The 20,126-nt window shown below is 39.4% G+C and overlaps 1 protein-coding gene across 4 annotated transcripts in view; it reads right to left on the minus strand.

Annotated features, from left to right (window-relative positions):
* Fam83b (family with sequence similarity 83 member B) overlaps nt 1-20,126 on the minus strand; it is an 83,204-nt gene that overhangs the window by 52,020 nt on the left and 11,058 nt on the right. For all 4 annotated transcript variants that reach the window (XM_031343754.1, XM_031343755.1, XM_031343757.1 and 1 more), the window contains one exon: nt 10,453-10,961. In XM_031343754.1, the coding sequence (XP_031199614.1) occupies nt 10,453-10,896 (444 nt within the window). In that variant the 5' untranslated portion in view covers nt 10,897-10,961. The remainder of the gene's footprint in view (nt 1-10,452; nt 10,962-20,126) is intronic.

Genomic DNA, 20,126 nt, shown 5'->3' on the forward strand with positions numbered 1-20,126 from the left:
GATGGAATTAAAGATGTGTGACACCACCATCCAGCTAGACATTTAGACTTTTAATGAGAGTCCAGAAGGATTGCATTCACATGGTATAAGTGAAAAAGGATATAGACCACTCTCTGATGACACCATCAAACCCAATTCTTAGCCACAATAGGGTGATCTGTATTAACTGTCAAGCCCTCTCTAAATCCTTAAATCCCTCATGTTTTCCTTTCTACACTCCCAAGGGCATTAAACGTTTCCAGGCATGTGAGAAACTTGAGCCAAATCACCAACAGCTAAGCCAAACAAAACAAAACAAAACAAAACAAAAAACAAACAAAAAAAATAAGACCTTAAAAATACACACAGATGAAAGAGCAAGCAACCCGTGGCACAATTAGTAAGCTGTAAACTATAGCCTGCTGGTAGATCCCACAATCAGATGACGCCAAAGCACCATCCTCAAAAGGTCTATACATAGCCAGTCAAAGTCCAAAGGATAAGGCAGGAGAGGGATCAGCGTTCAGTTCCTAGCACCCACATGCTTGCTCATAGGCATTCAGGTGGTGAGCAAACATACATGTCAGTAAAGCACTCATACACACAGAATCAAATTAATCTAAAATTAATAATGAATGAAAATTTTAAAGTAAAAAGATCTAGATATCTGAGTTTACTAGTGGGGCCCAGTGATCAAGGGTCCCTTTTCTGATTCCTAAGGCTTACACATGTTGTGTGCCAGCCAATGGAGGCCAAGCACGGTGATGCAGAAGAACTGGGAGCCTGGCTACCACGAGTGCTATGGTTACTGATCAGCTGGCTCACTTGGGCTTTTGGATTCTCTCTAGCTCTCTGTGCCCGTTTGTAAAAACAGAAGCATCACGTTTGCTTTCACTTGTCAATTGTGCTAGCGTTTCGGAGAGCTGAAATATGAGTCCTGCGATGCGGATGTTTTCCATTATGGATTTTTCAGTAGTGAATATCGGATTGATATTTAGCCAAATGGCAATGCTTTTGCCTTTTGCATTTATTTGCTTGTTTAAGATATTCCCCCCGCACTCCAAACCCAAGAGGCGAAAATCAAAACGATTAGTAGTAGGAAATTAGTCAGGCTTAAAGGAACGTTCTTTCTGCCTTGTGAAAGGAGATAAGGACGCTGCATCCTCTGCCTTTTTAACATCAAAGGGCCGGCGATTACTTAGCAGCAAACACTTCTGCACAGTGAGGAGACTTTTCTCATTCTTTAAGGGATCCTGCCTTGAGACTCTCATCTCAGAACTGTCCTTGAGTCGGGGATGCTGATGAGTGAGAGGCCAGTGGAGGGAGGAACAGTGAGGACGAAGTAGCTCCTTCTCACTAATGCTGTTCTCAATTGTCACCGTTGGGCTATAATAAAAAGCCAGCGGCCTTCTAAGCAGCCTCATTACCAGCAATTTTAAAATTTCCACACAATAGGGAAGCTCTTATCGCTTGTACCCAGGATGCTCTGTCCTATTACGTCATCACGTCTCTGTGCAGAAGCTGTACTGTTATTGTATTTCATTATGGAATATCAGAAGTAAAGCATGTCAGAGGTGAAGGTTTTATACTATTCACAATATGTACATATATCTAGTATTTGATGAACGACACTGATTTTGGATCTACAAAGTGCATTAAGATACAAACATACATACAAGCTCGTACTTGCGGGCTCCCAATACATTGTGTTTGCTTGTTTAGCTAGGAAGGAAGAAATTTTCTCATGCTAGCAGTATTCGTTATCTCAACCCAGAAACTGGCTTTCTTATCATATTTGCTATTAATGTCAGTGTTTTCTATAAGGGATATAAGTATTCTGAAAATAATTAAAAGGTGAATCTTAAATATATATATACATTTATAGAAGAACAAGCTCTCCAATATCTATTTTCCCTGGCATTTTATCACATCAATTATGTATTGTAATTTTCTTTCTTACCTATTTTTGAATGGTTTTCCTTTTGTTTTAATGTTCAAGATAAAGGTCTTCCTGTGCAGCGCTGGACGGCCTGTTATTCACCATGGACACTAAGTAGTCTCTGAGTTCCTGACATGATTTTTGTCTTAGCCTCCTGAGTACTAGGATTAAACATGTGTGCAATCATGCATACTATACCATAGACTCTCTACTTTGAATTTTCAGAAAATGTCATCTCCAGGCTTGATGGTAAAAGCTGAAGTGTTTCTAGATCACTCAGAGTGACTACTTAAAAGATTGTAGTAACTGATATGGAAGGTATACATGAGTCTAAGAATCAGAGTCCTGTGATACAAATGCACGTGGTACATTCCTCATCCCAGAAAGGCTCCCTTGCACACCAACATCACTCTAGCTCGTTGAGAAGACTGGCAGGCAAAGTAAAGCGATGTCCCTGTCAAGAAACTGGACAAGGTTATTTTTGTTGCTGTTGTTGGTTTGGGGCAATAGTGCCTAATCATGTAGCCATTACTGGTCTGAAACTCAACAATAGGATGACTAATATTTGGCCTCTATTTACCTTACAGGTGTGTTCTACCACACCCAGCCTGAAAGTTAACCTTTATTAAAAAGCTTCAGTGATTACAAAGGTCTATAGCTTATCAATCTATAGTGTTCTAAATGGAGAATGCCTACAATCAGAATATGTTATCTCTTCTTTGTCCATGTTCTTTCATTCCCAGGTGGAATGCCACCTGCTCTTTCCTCTTTATTCTGTCTATCCTACCTATCTGTCTGTCTGTCTGTCTGTGTATCCATCCATCTATCTATTATTGTCATGAAATCACCTAAATTTGTAAAGCTGCTAAAATTTGTTCCTATAAAAAGTAGTAGTAGTGATAGCACATGCCTTTAATTCCAACCCTCAGGTGGCAGAGGCAGGCAGATCTCCAAGCTGGAGGCCAGCCTGGTCTACAGAGCAAGTTCCAAAGACATCCAGAGTGACACAGAAAAAACCTTGTCTTGAAAACACCAAATGTAAATAAAGAAGTGAAATGCAGTTGTTACTTAGGCTTGTGAAAACTCAGTTCTTTTGTGACACTATTTTATAGTGACAGTTACTGCTTACCATTCCAAGGAACTACCATGGATGTCATCAGAACAATTATCACACAAGTCAATAACTATTTAAGACTACTACGGCAGAAAATAATATGAGCAAATGGAAATAATCACTAATAAACAAGAGGCATTTTCCTTCAGAGATACAGAACTAAATTCTGTGCCGTAGCCAGTGATAGTCCCTTGAAATCTAATATAATGGCTGTCTATCTTAGTGTCATCTTCACATGAATTGTTTCTCTAGCTTATTTGGTAAGACAGGACATTTTAGTAACCTAACAGCAATAGCCCACCAAAGCAAAATGGTCTTTAGTACCCCTTCTGTGGTCAGCTAGCTCACATGCATACGAGTCCCAGGCAGCTCAGTGTTTAAATCTACTAGAATTCATAACACAGTGCATTAATACTAGCAAGGAAAAGGTTCCCGTTATTTACGGTTACCTGTACAGATAATCATAAAAATATTTGTAAGACTAATTATTTCTAAGTTAGTTTTCTTTTGGTGTTAGTTAAACTCAGAGTATCAAGTGCATTTGGCAAGTACTTTACCCTTGACCTGTATTCCAACTGCCAGTTTTCAGCGAAAATACATTGAAAATTAAGTTCAAGAATGACTTTTAGAATTTGTCTAATAAAACACCAAAATTAAATTACTGGTGATTTTGATGGTCAGTCAGCATGAAGGGTCTCATACAACAATTATTTTCACATGTATGCAAAATTCTGTCTCCATAAAGAGTAAGACAGCACCACTGTTGTTAACACATAATTCTGGAGGAAGACCATTTGGCAGATGTGGAGCTAAGCAGATGTTCTACCACTAATCTATATATCTCTGACCCAAAAGCAATTAAGCAATTGTTAGGAAAAGGACTAATTTTGGTAGGTCTTGATCACTTGATACTCTGTTGCCTTTTAAAATGAATTCTAAACATTTTGTAAGTAACAATATAAGCTAGTAGTATGAATTTTGGCATGTAGCTCTGTCACAGATCCACTACAAAACTAGAGCTACAGAAATTTTCCACACATAAGGACCATGGGGTCCTTCCTGAATATGGATTTGAGAGAGTTATTTTAAAAGCAGTTATTTTTCATCTAGAACCTTAGATAGGTTTGTGAAGATCTAGTAAAAAAGGTTTCCCACTTTACCACTTACGAGTTCAGTTCAGTTCAGATTCAGAGAAATCTTTTTTTTTTTCCTGCTCCAAACCCTCACAGTTTTCCACCAAGGGAAATACACAAATAGTATTCACACAAAGAGTAGTCAATTCTCTACACAAAGGATTTCCACACTTTATTCCATTCTTCTTATGTTGAATCAATAGGTGCCAGTACAAACCTTTTAGTATTACCATTTGTGAACCATCTTGTTGCTCTATGACCAATGTGGTAAACATAATCTTCAAACACAGCAGCAACAGTCCTATCTCAAATGATCCCAGCTGATGTTTCAAGAAAAATGTTGTCTTACTAAACCCTGAGGCTGGGTAACGGTTGTTCTCATTTTGAAAGGGCAAATGCCAAATCACTGATGCAAACCCTAAGCTGGTGACTTCTGGCGAAATTCCAGGATGGAACAACACAATGAAAATCCAGGGGAGAGGTGCCTGGCACCACATGGGACTCTAAATGCACAAGCATCCCTTGGTGTGTGGTAATCTCTCCATGTCACAAAAACAAGGCAAAAGAAACAACAAAAACAAACAACAACCAGAAAACAAAACAAAACACTAAAAGAAATATTTGCAATATCGAATAAAAGCAAAAGCAAGCTGACCTGGGATTTAAAGCAACGCCTGTATCCCATCTCATGGTATCTTTTTTTTTCTTTTTCAAAAATGTATTATTTAAATTGGAGACATTAAAAGGCTGATGGCAACCTTTGCCCATCTATCTATGCAGTCAGTCTATGAATCACAAAACTACTGCATGGCAAGTCTCAAAGTTCTCCAAGTGGAACCTCCCTTAAGTAACTAAAGTGGCACCGGGCAGTGGTGGCACATGCCTTTAATCCCAGCACTTGGGAGGCAGAGGCAGGCAGATTTCTGAGTTCGAGGCCAGCCTGGTCTACAGAGTGAGTTCCAGGACAGCCAGGATGACACAGAGAAACCCTGTCTCAAAAAACCAAAAAAAAAAAAAAGAAGAAAAAAAAAGTAACTAAAGTGGCATACTATCAGGGTTAGTGGTTGAGAAGGAAGGAGCAGAGGAATGACTGGTAAAAGTACAGACCACCTTATCTTGCAGAAAAGCACCAGGGGATTAGTATAAAAAGAGTATCCCACGTACATAAATCAGTAGTCAAATTGTTGAAGCCAATATAAAAACGCACTGGTTTTTTAATGCTAGAAAGTGAACCCCAAACTGTGGTAGCTAACAAGAGCTCTGTATACCACAAAGTCATATTATATATGCCCAGCATATTTTAACAATGTCTCCTCCTCTTTCTCTTCCCCTACACATTCTTCCCTCCAGTCCTCCCTTCCTCCCTTCTTTATTCTCTCTCCCTCCCCCTCTTTCTCTCTCTCTTTCCCTCCCCCTCTTTCTCTCTCTCTCTCTCTTTCTCTCTCTCTACATATATATATACATATATATGTGTATATGTGTATATATGTATATATATACACATATATATGTGTGTGTGTATATGTATACATATGTATACATGTACATATAGGTATATGTATATACATATATACATATGTGTGTATGTGTGTGTATCCTTCTTTCCTTCTCAGTTTCTTCACATCTCTTTCTTCCTCCCTTTCCTCTTTTTCTTTTATACATGTTCTCAAACATAAACATGCACTACCATAGAATGCATCTCATCCAAGAAAAAGATACTCAATTGCATGCCACTGAACAGTGATGCCATTAAATCTGATGGAGCAAAATGTCCTTCCAGGAAGGGACTAATTCTGAGTCAAATTCAATGGAAGAATTCACACTGAGAGTTCAGAACAGAGATGAGATAGAGAGGAAATTCTTTACAAAGGCTGAGATCATTAGGAGGGAGATGATTCTAATGTAATGACGGTGCTGACAAATACTTAAGTATCTCTTAGCTAGACAGACATGTTTGCACAGTGATGCACCGGGGAGTGACTCTGTGGCACAATGACGCTCGCTCATTCACATCAGACAGTAAGTCAGCCAGGAGAATGATACATTGTAATAAGGGCGAGCTGATGAGAACTGTAGGAAGTTTAGAAAGGGATACTGGACCTTTAAAATGCACCAAAAGGATTTTGCTTCATATCCTTTACAAAATAACTGAAGATACTGATTTAGCACTGATTCTGTACAACCAGCTGATTCCCAGGAAAAGTATCCATCATCTGCCCACCTTCCGCTTGGCATTCATGGGGCCCACTGATGGGCAACATTCTTCTGTATTACTAACAACCAAGGAGACTAAACAAACACTCCCAGGAACAGTGACTACTAAGGGTGGAACTACGACCTGAACACCAGGGATATGCTGTCACAGAAATGACTCCACCCTAATTCAAACTATATACTTCTGCTCATGAGTCTTCCTGATTCTATAATCTGAGGACTAAGATTTCCATCTCACAAAATAAGCTGTACTGTGCGAGTATGAGGACACAGAAGAAAGTGGAGATGCAAAGAGAATTCTGAACACACTTAGATTCAATATGATCAGACCTAACAGCTCCCTGAATACGTACCAAAGAAACAGATAACTTTTTAAAGTAATCAGTAGGAGTGTCCCATAAGAGGAGTTCATAGTAATTAGCATACATGCATATGTAATCTTGGGAACACCTCTTGAGATGTTAATGACTGCCTGGGAAAAGTCAAGCTAGACATTATCAGAGCATCTGAAGTCAGTCCAAATGCCAACAGCTCAGAACAACATAGAAAGGTATTTAGGAAGTTGAAATACATTACTTTAGAGAATATATACAACAGAAGCTACAGTTGGCTTTTCCAAACTAAAAATTCAGAAAAGAACAAAATAAGCAAATAAAAACAATAATGTGGAGGGATCATAAAATAACTTCTAAGGACTAACTGGCAAAAATGTTAATGCCTAGATGATTAAATGCTATAAAATAATATTGTAGTTAGAAAAGCAACTTGATTCATAGATTGTATAACAAGCTATAATGAAAACTGAGGATCTTTCTGGGATCAATAATTCACAGGCAGATGGTGTATGCTCTGTGCATGTGAGACCCTGGTCTTATTCCCAAGCATAAAACAACTGTAAAAATAAAGTAAATATAAAAGATATGTGTAAGTATATCACACACAAACACACATTTATTTTTGAGTAAAGACAGACAAGATACAGTAGAGGTATCATCCCTTTGTCCAAGAATGGGAAGGTGAGCTTGATGCCCAATAAAGACCTCAGCTGTCTGGACACTGAGCAGGCAGGATTCATGCTCTTCTCCTGGATGTAAGAGCTTTGCATAAGAAAGCACTTACTTCCCTAAGTGCCTTAGCTTAGTTTCTAGCAGGGTACTGAACATGGATTTAACTTATTTGGGGACCACATTCTGACTCTCTTGTCCCTTGTCCTGGCCTTATTTATTTAGCATTGTATGTCCATAAAATTTTACAAGGCTGATTGCCAGAACTCTCCGGAGACCCTCTGAAGCAAGAAATTTGTTTTTACTCACAAAAAAAATCTATCTTATTCAAGAATATTATGATAAACAGTCATTCCAACAGTGTTATGACAATATACTGTTACTAATAAAGAAAATTAATCCTCTGAAAACAATCCAAAACATAGACTTTATCACTGATTAGCCAGATTCCAGGGATGTAAAAAGGATAAGACCAGGACCCGATTTTCTGTTGTACAGATGGCAGGCATAAAGTCCACAAATCATGTTTAAAAACCCGTGTGTCAGCTTCTATAGGGTTTTCTTTCTCATTGCACAGTTGGCCTTTAGAGACAGTATCACACCAGAGAGCCCAGGCTGATCTCAACCTAACAATCCCCCTGCCTCAGTATCTGGAATTTGGGAGTTGTGTGTGTGTGTGTGTGTGTGTGTGTGTGTGTGTGTGCGCGATGCTATAACTGACTGATATTTGCTCTTACCCCGAAACTTTTAGCAGGACCTTGGACAATTACAAGGTTAAACATGAATTTAAAAAAAAAAAAAATCAGATAGTACAAAATTTCACTGGAGTCACCTTTGAAGGGACATTTAAAATCCTTGGGATACAGTATCCCTTATGAATGTGGTCAACTAGACCTTGATAGTCACTGCATCTGAAGAGAGATAAGAATATTTGATCTCCTAAAAGGTCAAACATTGTCTTCTGTAACTTATACTCAACTGCAGCATATGTAATTTACAAGATCAAATAATGCTCACTAACTCAGCATCTATATAATATAATAAAAATTTTTAATGTTGTATCATTTTGAACGTATAGACAAGACTTCTAGTTCCTCTGGAAGTCCTAATTCAAGTGAAATTTCCAGATAGAGATATTATTTCAGAGGCTCACTAAACATACATTAGAAGGGTAATATATTAAAAGGTCATAAACTAATTTTCTATGATGGGGGACTAGCTAAAAAAAAAAAACATTATGCTACTACCTGCCTTATGTTTGTGGAGGAGGCCGATGATGTGTATATAACTACTCTGATACAGTCATCAGTTTTCCTTTAACAATGTGGCTTACAGCACATTATGTCCTCTGATAGAAATAGCAAAAAATTGGTAAGTGGCACCTGTTATTCTGCTTTCTGGATTCTCAATTGATTTATAAAATGTAACTATATCATTTGTTTCCAGGGCAAAGGAAAGGATCGTTTGTAAAATACAGCAGTTGAGAAATTTTGACTGGCAGTTTAATTCATTCACTAAAAAGCTTGGCCCACCCCTATGCCCTCATTTGATAGCTGATGTTTTATTTAGTAATGTTTAGTAAATAAAACAGATAAGCATTTTTGTCAACATAAAGTTGCTAATGGAATCAGCACCCCTAAAAGTGAGGTTATCTGAATTCAAAGGGCGGGAGGGGATTGCCTTACTTTCACAAAGCTTGGAGCCAGCACTAGTATAAGAAAATGGTGTCTCCCTTGTGTAACTTTTATGTCTTTAGCTATCTGTCTTGCAAACTGTAATGTCACTAAGCACTCTGTGGTCCTTATATTTTTTCACACTTCATAAAACTATATCTTTCACATACTTTGGTGTCATGTTGACAAGGAGAATAAATGAGGATACATTTATGTGTTTCTGTCCTAAATTTCTCTATTATACAGGATAGACCTAATAAATAAAAATCATATTTTTGTACATTTATTTTTATACCTTGAGGTAGTGTTTTACTAACTCTTTCTGGCCCAGAATTCACTATATAGACAAGGATGGCCCCAAAGATGGCCTCAAGATCCTGTTGATTCTTGTCTCTTGAGTACAGAGATTGCCCAGACTGGCCCAGGTATTTTAAACTTGAAAAATGTTTTTCATAGTCTTGAAAACATCTTCCATGGTGATCATCATATTTTAAAACAAACAAACAAACAAAAACAAAACAAAAAACAGATAAAAGTCACAAGAAAATTTGAATGATTTTCATTGACTAAAAGGATATTTCTGCAGTCTTATCTGAACTCTAAAGTAAGTTTTGTAAGATTTATAAGGCAGTATAAGTACTGATAAAGAGTACAAGGCCCCAAAATGCTAAGTTCTTCAGGAGTTCACTAGCAAAACTAGTCATAATGTTGATTTTATATTATTAATATATAATTCAGAAAAAAAGCTAAATAGAACTCTAGTTTACATGATAATAGCATGAACCTTTCTGAGAGTAAGAATATGTTTTTAGTTCTATAGCAAACAAAGGTCTGTTTCAAAAATCTTCTTATTCTAGACCAATTGCCTTCATCTCCAAGAGTAAAAAGTTTCTTAGGGCCATTATGAGAGAAGAAAATTTCTCATAATATGTCCTTCAGTGGAGACCTATTGCTACTGTCTCAGACACATAAGATATGGTAGGAGCTAAAGAGACAACTGAGTAGCTAAGAACACTTGGCTGCTCTTCCAGAGGAGCTGAGTTCAGTTCCTAGTACCCATGCCTAGAAGCTCACAGCAGCCTGTAACTCTAGCTCCAGGGAATCTGACACCTTCTTTCTCCAGGAGCAATTGCATGCATGTGTACATGTGTGTGCATTCACACACACTACACACACACACACACACACACACACACACACACACTCAAGTATGCATGCAAATCTTAAAAGAGTTGAAAAGTGTTAGCTTCCTATATATGCCTATAAATATATTTTCTGGAAATAACAGGCATGACCCACATCCTGAGATTTTTACCTTAGGAACTGTGTCCATCATATACCATGCTGCACTTGCCCACATTTCATATTTTTCATTTCAATATTGATATACTATTACCTTTCTTGCTTCTTTGATCATCTTCCGAATAGTTTCCTTTATTGTAAGCAGATGTGCCCTAGGGGGATGAAAGAGGAGGTCTATATGGGTGCTCCCTAAGAGTCCGGGCATCACATATGGCCAGCCTAAATCAAGATTTGGAGCCTCCACATCAGACTGCATGGGCCAGTAAGTCCCTGAAGATGAGCCGTCATCACAGGAATTATCAGACCCATGTTCTGTATTTTGTGCAATCTTCTGGACATTTTTCAAAATATAATTAATTTCTTCCTCAGCCAGAAAGTCTGAAACTCGCTCCTTGACGAGGAACTCTTGGTAGGCTTCTAACCCATGTTCAATTAGAGTATCAACTGCCACGCGATACCACTCCTTGTAGTGCGGCTCGACGTAGTTGTCAGATCTGCACTCATCATTTAGGGATGAAAGCATTGATGAAGTCTCCATGCTTGCTGGTGTTGGACGAGGGGAACTTTCAAATGTTCATCTGTGCAGAGGCAAGAGGTACCTGACTGTGGGATAAGAAAATGAAGGTCAGTTAGAACTCTGTGCGCAGCTATCTATGATATATGCCACAGCATTTGTGCTAACTACCCTTTAAGTGGCTATGGAGGCAAGCTGTCATGTCATATCCAAAATGCCATTAATAGAGCCACAATTCAATATCCATCTCAGTCAGTTAAATGGATTTCCCTTACAAGCTCAAGACATTAAAAATTGAAGGGCCTTCATGTGACATAATAAACATGCCTTCTCAAGTGATACGGGACATCTACTCAACTTAAACCTGAGAATGGAGTGTGCCTGATGAGGTGTTGGGGTCCCTCAGCTGCAAGACATCGGAGCTTGCCACCCTAGACTCAACTCATGCCTGCTGTGTCTGAAACAAAGCTTCACGGAAACTATGCCTGCTTGCTGGCACATCGGTTGTTGACCTCCTCCCCCACTGTGGACTGTGCCTCCAGCCCTTCCCCAGAGCTGAGACCTGCGGGATGCCAAGCCTCCACTTTCAGCCCAGCGGCCAGCTTCTCTTTCGGACTCTTCCTGACTCCTCCCGAATTCCTTATGTTATTCAAATGTCGTTGTAACCTAGAGATTCAGTTATGTTCTCTTGTATATAAATGCTGAACCCCCAAAGTAAAGGAGAGCCTTGATTGGAAATCCTCAACTTGGCTTCGTGTCCTTTTGTTCTTGAACTCTGTGTTTCAGGTCTCCTATCTCCCTTCGGTCGAGACAGAACCCGGTTCATGAAACTGCGGGACAGTTTCAATGAGGCACCAATTCCTATAAGCCACATCTGTTTTGACCTTAAAATAGTACTATAGTAGGATTAGGGCCTGGCTACCCATGCATACAAATATGCTAATATGCTAGATGAAATATAAAAAAGCACAAAACGCATCTTCTGAGAATTTACTATTCAGTGGGAGTGGTTTAGAGAGACAATCATTACCCTAAACAACGTCATAAGCCATATTCATGCTCATTAATTAATCCTGTCATATTCACTGGCTTAAGAATAAAACCAAGTAGAGATCGGTGCATAATAAATGAGCTTCAGGCAGCCCTGAGTAGGAGGCCTACTTCCCCTGAAGTTAGGACTCCAAGAAAGAAAGAATCTGATCCTTCAGCAGCAGATACTTTCATTCCAGACAAGGGTAAAAAAAACTCAGGCAAAAGACCACACCAGAAATGAAGAGGGGATTCAGGATTCAGGGAGGAAAACTCCGGCATGTGGGAAAACAGGTTTCTTTTGGGAGGAAGAGACTGAACTGGGCAGATAAGATTGAGCCTGGTGTGGAGATCAGGAGACTTCTGCAGTTCAGCCAAAAGAATGTTAAAAATAGTCCTGCTGTAGCTGGAGGCTCCACGTCTGAATCCTGGTTCCCTGCTTCACTGAAAGAGACACAGGGCTTCATCTCAGCCAGAGTGGGGGCTTCTGGGCTATTTGAAGTCCTGACACCCACCTTGGGGCTCGCAACTGCAGCTGCATCCTGGGTTACGAGAACTACAAAGCTGATTCGACCAGAGCAGCTTTGTCAGCGGTTCTGACCTACTTTAACATTCTGGACTTAACTGATCTTTTTCAGTCTTCCTCCCACTCCAATTCCAATTCAGTCTGTGAGGGGGCAAGGCTGGAAGACATTACCATTCCTCACAACACTCGCACAAGATTCCCTCTGCCAAACACACAGAGAAGTTCTGAGGGGACAGACAATAGAGTCTGCTGATGAGCAGAGACCAGAAGATCCATCATCTACTGAGGCTTTCACTGTGAGGGGAGAGAAGGGAAGAGAGAGAGAGAGAGAGAGAGAGAGACAGAGAGAGAGAGAGAGAGAGAGAGAGAGAGAGACAAAGACAGACAGAGAGAGAGAGACAAAGAGACAGACAGAGACAGAGATGCTTCACTTTGTCATTTTACTAGAGCTGATCCTGTCCCCAAAACTGGGTTTAGGATTGTTCAGAGAAACGTTCTTGAAAGTGTACAGGTTATCACACCATGGATCAAACAACAACAAAACGTATTATCATGTTTATGTGGGTCTATATTTCTAGATTTCAGGAGACTGCAGGAAGATCATGAGTCTAAAGTCAAATGAGGCAGCACAGTAAGACGTTGTCTCAAAGAAGCAACTGCTGGAAACACAGCTCAGAAGTACGTGCAAGGTATGGGGTTTAGCCATCAGTCTTCAGCTTCAGGACAGAGGTGAGGGATAAAAACAAGACATTCTTTTGTCTGCTTCCTGGAGACCCTTTGGCTTGAGTAATGGCTTAACTCAAGACTAGCACACAGGAACTATCCCTAGGTTTGTGACACAGCATCTAAGCCCTATATGAAGAGAATCTCCTGCCTCAGATGCTATTGTGATGGATCACTATGCAGATATTACTTTTAGTTGAGTATAACTTGAAACCATTGCAGACCAACTATCAGTATGAGGGCTATGCATGGAGATAAAAAGTGTGTTTCTTTTACAACTTAAATAAAATTGTCTTGACCTACTGCCATGGTCCAGGAACAGGTAGCAAATGTTAAACACATTTCTCAATTATGGTAGGTATCTGCTTTTCTTTTCTTTTTTTCTGTGATCATACGTCATTTGGTTCACTATTTAACGGAGACTTGCACTAGGGAGCAATATATGGAAGAGTTGTTAAATGTAACCACTTGCAGGAAGGGATGCTACTGGCATCTAGTGGGAAGAGAGATCAAGGATCCCTCTCTGCATCCTACAATTGGCACCCACTGTAAGGAACTACAGGGGACAGAATGCAGGACTGTGAAGTTGGAAAGTGATCACATTGCTGTCTTCATAGATGCTCTGTGCTTTGAATATTGTTCCTCTCCAAGTTTCAAGTGTTCAAGGCTGGTCCCCAATATGACTAATGAAAGGTGTGAGGACCTTTAAGAGATGGCCCTGTCACTGGTGATTATGTGACAGGAACATTACCAAGAGTAGACTTTATCACACCAGGCCTGTGGTGGTGCATGTCTTCTAGCCCAGCACTCTGGAATTAGAAGCAGTGGAATCTCTGGAGTTTGAGATCAGCCTGGTCTACAGAGTGAATTCCAAGAGAGTTAGAGTTACAGAGGGGCTCTGTCTCAAAAACAAAAACAAACAAAACAAAGAGCAAACTTTCTCTAGAGACTCTGGATGACAAGTGGGTAGGGAGGGAGATAAAGCTAGGTCCCATACAATTGAATTCTTTACCACGAGAATGGGTTGCTGGAAGTCAGATCAATCTACTTCTCACAGCTGCTCCTTCCACACTCTCCCTTCTTTCACTGGTTCCCTCAGAGCTGACTAGGCATGAGGCCCTAATGGGCAACCAAGCTCTGGGTCCTTCAGAAATGTGAGGGAAACACATGTCTTCGTGAATTACTCTAGTTCAACTATTTTGTGAGAGCAATGAAAAGATGAATCAGACATCCTACTAACTCCTATTTTTTTTGCAATATTCAATACCATTCATTTTGGCAAATAACACTTACTAAAGAAATAGTTTGTTTTCACATGCTGCAATAAATGAATGTTCAAGCTATGGTCTCCTAAGTTGCTGAGTTTCAGTCTTCATGGGATAACTACTCCATGCAGAAAGAAGTGCCTGGTGACGGAATGAGACAAGTCCTATCTATCACTTAATTGTAAAAAAATGGTAGATAACTACCTCCTCATTAAAAAGCAATAAATAAAAAAAAACAAAATCAAAAAAACAAAAAAAAAATCTAGATTTGAGAGTCCATTTTACTTAACTCTTAAAATTTAACTTTTGAATCTCTAATTAACATGATGATAGGTGAGTGTTACCCATTTGGAAGCTAAGTTGCATAAAGTTCTTTTAAAATATCACATGTTTCTGGTTTTTATTATGCATATGAAATTTTGTAATTGTGAAAACTTAATTGCTGGACCATGTACACATTGAGAGGCCATAGAGGTTAAAAGGATGGACGGTGATCACGAGGACAATATGGTATCCCATGAAAGGCTAGTCATAAAGGAACAAGACTGCGATATAAACTGATCTGGAAAGTGAAATTCGAGGGATTAATTTAGTAGTCAGTGTGAAATGCCATGTGAGAGGCCATTGTGGGAAAGTGCGAAGGCCTCTTGTAATGAATTTGGGTATTACAAACAAGACTTAGGACAATAATGTCTATATCCTTGTTTGGGAATAGCTGCAGCCAGCTAGGCTCTAAGGACACGGCTTTATTACAAGAGCTGTTTACAAGGGAAGGGAAAAGCTACAAGTTTTAACGGAGAACAGCAAAGCAATATCACTCAGCAAATACACATTGAAACAAAAGAGCATCTATGCCTAGTTACAGACGCAGGATTCCAGTCTTACCAGTTTCCCTGAACACTTAGAAAACCCACTCAGCCATCATCAGAGTTGTTTTCCTCCTGGGGTACATTGGTAGCAATACAGAGACCCATAGCTCTGTACAGAGTGTAAGGCCTCCCTAGCGTGGAGGTGACGTCAAGTTAGGTGTTGTCCCTGAAATGGCAGGTCATGAACACATGTGCTTTTTAATCTCGAATACACTATCCTATCTCTTGCACATAAGTAGACTTGAAACTAATGACAAATTTCATCTCTACTCCTGCAAGGCGGTTCTAAAATGTAGAAGTATCTATATGGAGTAAAATGCTGGATTCAAATTATTGACTAAATTCAAATTATTGACTAAATTCAAATTATTTACTAAATTCTAACCACAAGCCAACCAATCCCAAGATAATTTAGCTTTATTTTGAATCATTTTTGCTAAAGTTCATTTACAATCAATATATAATCAATAGCTATTAATACATGTACACCTATCAGTATTTATGCCTCTGGCAACTTAATGCCAATGGTATTTTTAGTATTTTTGAAAACCTTATAAGACTGAACATATTCTAAGAATAATAGTGGTTAATATTTTCATACTACAATTAAAGAAAGTTTATATTAATAGACAAAAATATGGTTCCTGGTGTTACATAATTCTATGAAAAATTTTTGTTTGAATGAAAACTCATATGGGACAATCTTACTCTCAGGTCAAAACCAGAAATATTATCTTATTCAATAAAGTATGTTTTAAAACAGAAAAAAAAAACTTAGAACCCTCCTACCTTTAAATTTTTTCTCTTCAACTCTGATAACTAGAAATTTAGAATGATAAAATATTCAAACTTTTTGTTTGTTTGTTTTGTTTGTTTCATGACAGGGTTTCTCTGTATAGCCCTGGCTGTCCTGGAACTCACTCTGTAGAGCAGGCTGGCCTTGAACTCAGAAATCTGCCTGCCTCTGCCTCCCAAGTGCTGGGATTAAAGGTGTGTGCCACCATCACCTGGCAAGAATGATAAAACATTTAGATGCCACAATTAAACTACAAACTTACTGTAATATCAAGTGTACGTAAATATCTACTCCTGATATCCAGTGTCATCATGATTTTAAAGTGGCTTCATCATGACACTTAGGATGAAGTGGCCCCTCGGCACAGGGAACCACTGCTGGCAGACCTCACTCCACCACAGCTGCTGGGTGCAGACATCACAGCGAGTAGAACTCCTTACCTCTCTGAGGTCACGGGAAGGGCAAACCCCAACATCTCAGATTCACTTTATTAACCTCACAGCAAATTCCAGCTGCCCAATACTTAATTTTTTTTTTGATTTCTTTAACTTTTTTAAATTAGATGATGGGGGGATAGCACTATCACTTTCACATCAATAAAATTTAAGAATGTATTTATATTTGTTGCTATTTCAATACATGTGCCATGCCTGATCTAACACAGTAATTTCAGATACAGGTGGGAGGACAGCAGGCGACTTTCCAGTAAATATTGCTAACATTAAAATATAAACATTATTTGGAAGTCCACAAAACTGAGAAATTTCCACAAAATAATTCATAAGAAGAGCAACAAGCCAGTTGTGTAGAGAGCTTATGTCAGATGAGTACTTACACTATACAAAGTTTAGAATGAAAATAAGGGAAACCAACCTTTTACCAGGTCCCAAACTATTCCTGAATTCCCATTGGCCAACCTTTAGTATTTCCCCAGCTATACTGAATGGAACGTAACTGTTGTGATGCCATCATATGATGTGCTATGCTGATGTGCTCCTTTCTTGGTCATCCTTAGTAAGTGAAGCAAACATGGATGGATAAATACAAACATAGTGATGTAACATTTGTAACTGAAAGGAAAAATTCACTAACCTGGCTAAAATAATAAACATTAACAGTTAGTGAGCTGGGGTAGGGACCAAACAAGAAAGTATAGATGGGACAGTGGGTACTATGGCTTAGGTCTGACTTCTGCTGAGACCTGAGTCTGGTGTTACAAGGGCTTAAAGACTCAACGTGCTCACCAGGAAAATGGGTGAACTTAACAGTTTTATCCTTAAAGAGTTTCCATAAAGATTAAATGAAACACAACCCCCCCCCCACCTTTCTACCTGCCATGAAATATTACTTTAAGTTGTCAGGCAATAACATGAGAAATAAACTTCATGTAATAAGAAAACAAAGTGTCAGGGATGAGGAGAGTGTTCAGTTGGAGTTCAGTCTTGAAACCAATGATAAAAAATGTTGCCTGTTTATGGTCTCAGCATCTAGGAGGCAAAAACTAGCAGGTCCCTGGGACACCCTGGAAGCCATTCTAGCTCCTGTGGAGAGTTTCAGATGAGAGATCTTGAATAATAATAATAAATAATAATGATGATAATAATGAAACTTCTATGAAAATACATACATGTATACACAAACACATATAGATGTATATATATGCACACATACATGAAAGCAAATCCCATAATAAAATTCATCACTTTAGCCAGGCAGTGGTGATGCAGGCCTTTAATCCTAGCACTTGGGAGGCAGAGGTAGGTGGATATTTGAGTTCAAGGCCAGCCTGGTACAGTGTGAATTCCAGGACAGCCAGGGCTATACAGAGAAACCCTGTCTTGGAAAAAAAAAAAATTCATCACTTTGTATTTTTAAATAGAAAGTAAATCTGTAATGGTACCTTCTATTTTTTTTTTTCTTAGCAAGGCCTTCCTTTTTCTATTTTCCTGTACCTACCAGGTACCCCTGATTCACGGTGACTAGGTGATTCATGCTGGGTGAGAACTCAGGTCTGTTGCTGAGTGACCTGTTAGAGTTCTCCTGGAGTCCAGCTCCGTGGCAGAAGCTGGATCCTTCCTGCTGTCTGGGTGTGCTGTCTGGGTGTGCTGTCTGGGTGTGCTGTGCATGAAGGTGCTCCATGGGTACATAGACCTTCTCCAGCTGTCCCCTTGTCTGCTGTTCTAAGTGTTCAGGATGCAGTGTGCCTGTAATCTAGACCAACAGCCTTAAACCTCATGACCTTAGATAAGATTCCAGGCCATCTGCTTCTAGACTTGAAGCATTTTGCCCAGCGGGCGTTACTTCCTCTAGCATTTTACAAATGCATGGAATATTTACAGCCAGAAGTGAGGGCTTTGTGGATTACCACTGTCCTGAATTTTATAAATATCAGATTTTTTTTATAAGACCCCCTTCTATATAGTTCCACAAAATTTAGAGAATGAAATATTAGTTCCTCTTCTAATAAAACTTTTGTCCTTTAAATGAGTCAATTCAAGCCAAATTAAAGTATTAAGGCATGTTTATTGGGGCCAGCTCTTGGAGAGCTCACTGACTACATGGGAAGGGGTCAGTAAAGTCACCATGTAGAGGGAAACAGAGAGTAGGGGGAAGAGAAAGAGAGAAAACACATGGGGGTGGGGGAGAGAGAGGAGAGAGAGAGAGAAGAGAGAGAGAGAGAGAGAGAGAGAGAGAGAGAGAGAGAGAGAGAGAGAGAGAGAGAGAAATGACTGAATTATATAATGAAGAGCCACTGGGGGAGATAAAACCCAGGCTCTGGGCTGGCACTCTTGAATTCTCAGAAGTTGAAGGACAAGGAGAATGGATCAAAGGAAAGGAAATCTGTAGCAATACACAGAATGGGTTTTAGGTCCGGGCAGAACGCATTCTTTAAGAAGATGATAGCCTTAGCTTCTCCATTTTAGGACTGAGCTTCCTCCTGAATCAATGTCTGTGTAAGAGTGCATTGTTTTTCATATGCATATACATTTGTCTCAAGACTATTGAAAAGACATGTTTCTGATTATCCTTGCCAAAGCATGGGATGCTTATCTGTCAACTGAAAATCCCATACTACATAAAAGGCCATCTACTTCTGAGTTTGCCCATTTGTTTGTTTCTCTTTCATGGATCTCTTCATTGATCTACATGTCAGTTTCAGAGTTTTTGGGTGCTGCAGCTTAAAGTCAAATAATGTGAGTTCCTACTCTTTTTTTTTCCCCCATTCCAGACTGCTTAGTATGTTCTGGGCCTTTTACATTTTTATAAGAAATTTAAAATCGACTTAAAAATTTTGACACTGGATGATCACAAAGATACAATTTAGGAATAGCTAAAGGGAAGAGATATCCAGGGCAGAATACAGGAAAAGAGGGGAAAGAGGAACTCCTTGGCCTTGGGCCCTGTCTGTCCTCAGCAAGACAACACCTCCCAAACAGGAAGATGTTTCACTTCCTGTTTGGCTGTGTTTTATGGATGTTAACTAAATATCAAGACATCCAAATGAAAAAACAAAGCAGAGAAGCCAGAAGCTGCATGCACTCCTTTTAGTAACACTCAGAAATGCTTGCCATGGTACTAATCCTAGATAATAAGAGGCTGAAGACTATGAGAAAAAGCAAAATTAGAATTGAAGAAACCTTTTCCTGTTTTTAAACCAATGAATGATTCTCAAAATGAAGGTAGATTTTCATTTTGATTTGGTGTGCTGTTTGAGGACGGATCTCATGTTAAAGGGCTTAGCTAGGATAGAGGGCTGTGAGGCAGAGGGTGATCCCTAGGACAAGGTTATTTAATGTCAGAAAGTGTGGCAGGGTATGCAGAGAGAAAGAGAATTTCTGGGACCACCAGGAAAAGCAAGGGCACACACCTTAAGGCGTTTGCGAAGGGGGTGGGGAGTGTCTCACACTGTGCAGAAGTGTGTCAGGGACAGCCTATATGGGGGAAGGTTTGGAGGAAGGCCTCCTTAGGTGTGTTCACCAGACAGTCCAAAGATGAGCCTTAGCCCTTTGATATCTGAGGCCTCGACGTTCCTGGGTGCCTGACAT

The sequence above is a fragment of the Mastomys coucha genome, unplaced genomic scaffold, assembly GCF_008632895.1.
Source record: "Mastomys coucha isolate ucsf_1 unplaced genomic scaffold, UCSF_Mcou_1 pScaffold23, whole genome shotgun sequence".
NCBI classification, from domain to species: domain Eukaryota; kingdom Metazoa; phylum Chordata; class Mammalia; order Rodentia; family Muridae; genus Mastomys; species Mastomys coucha.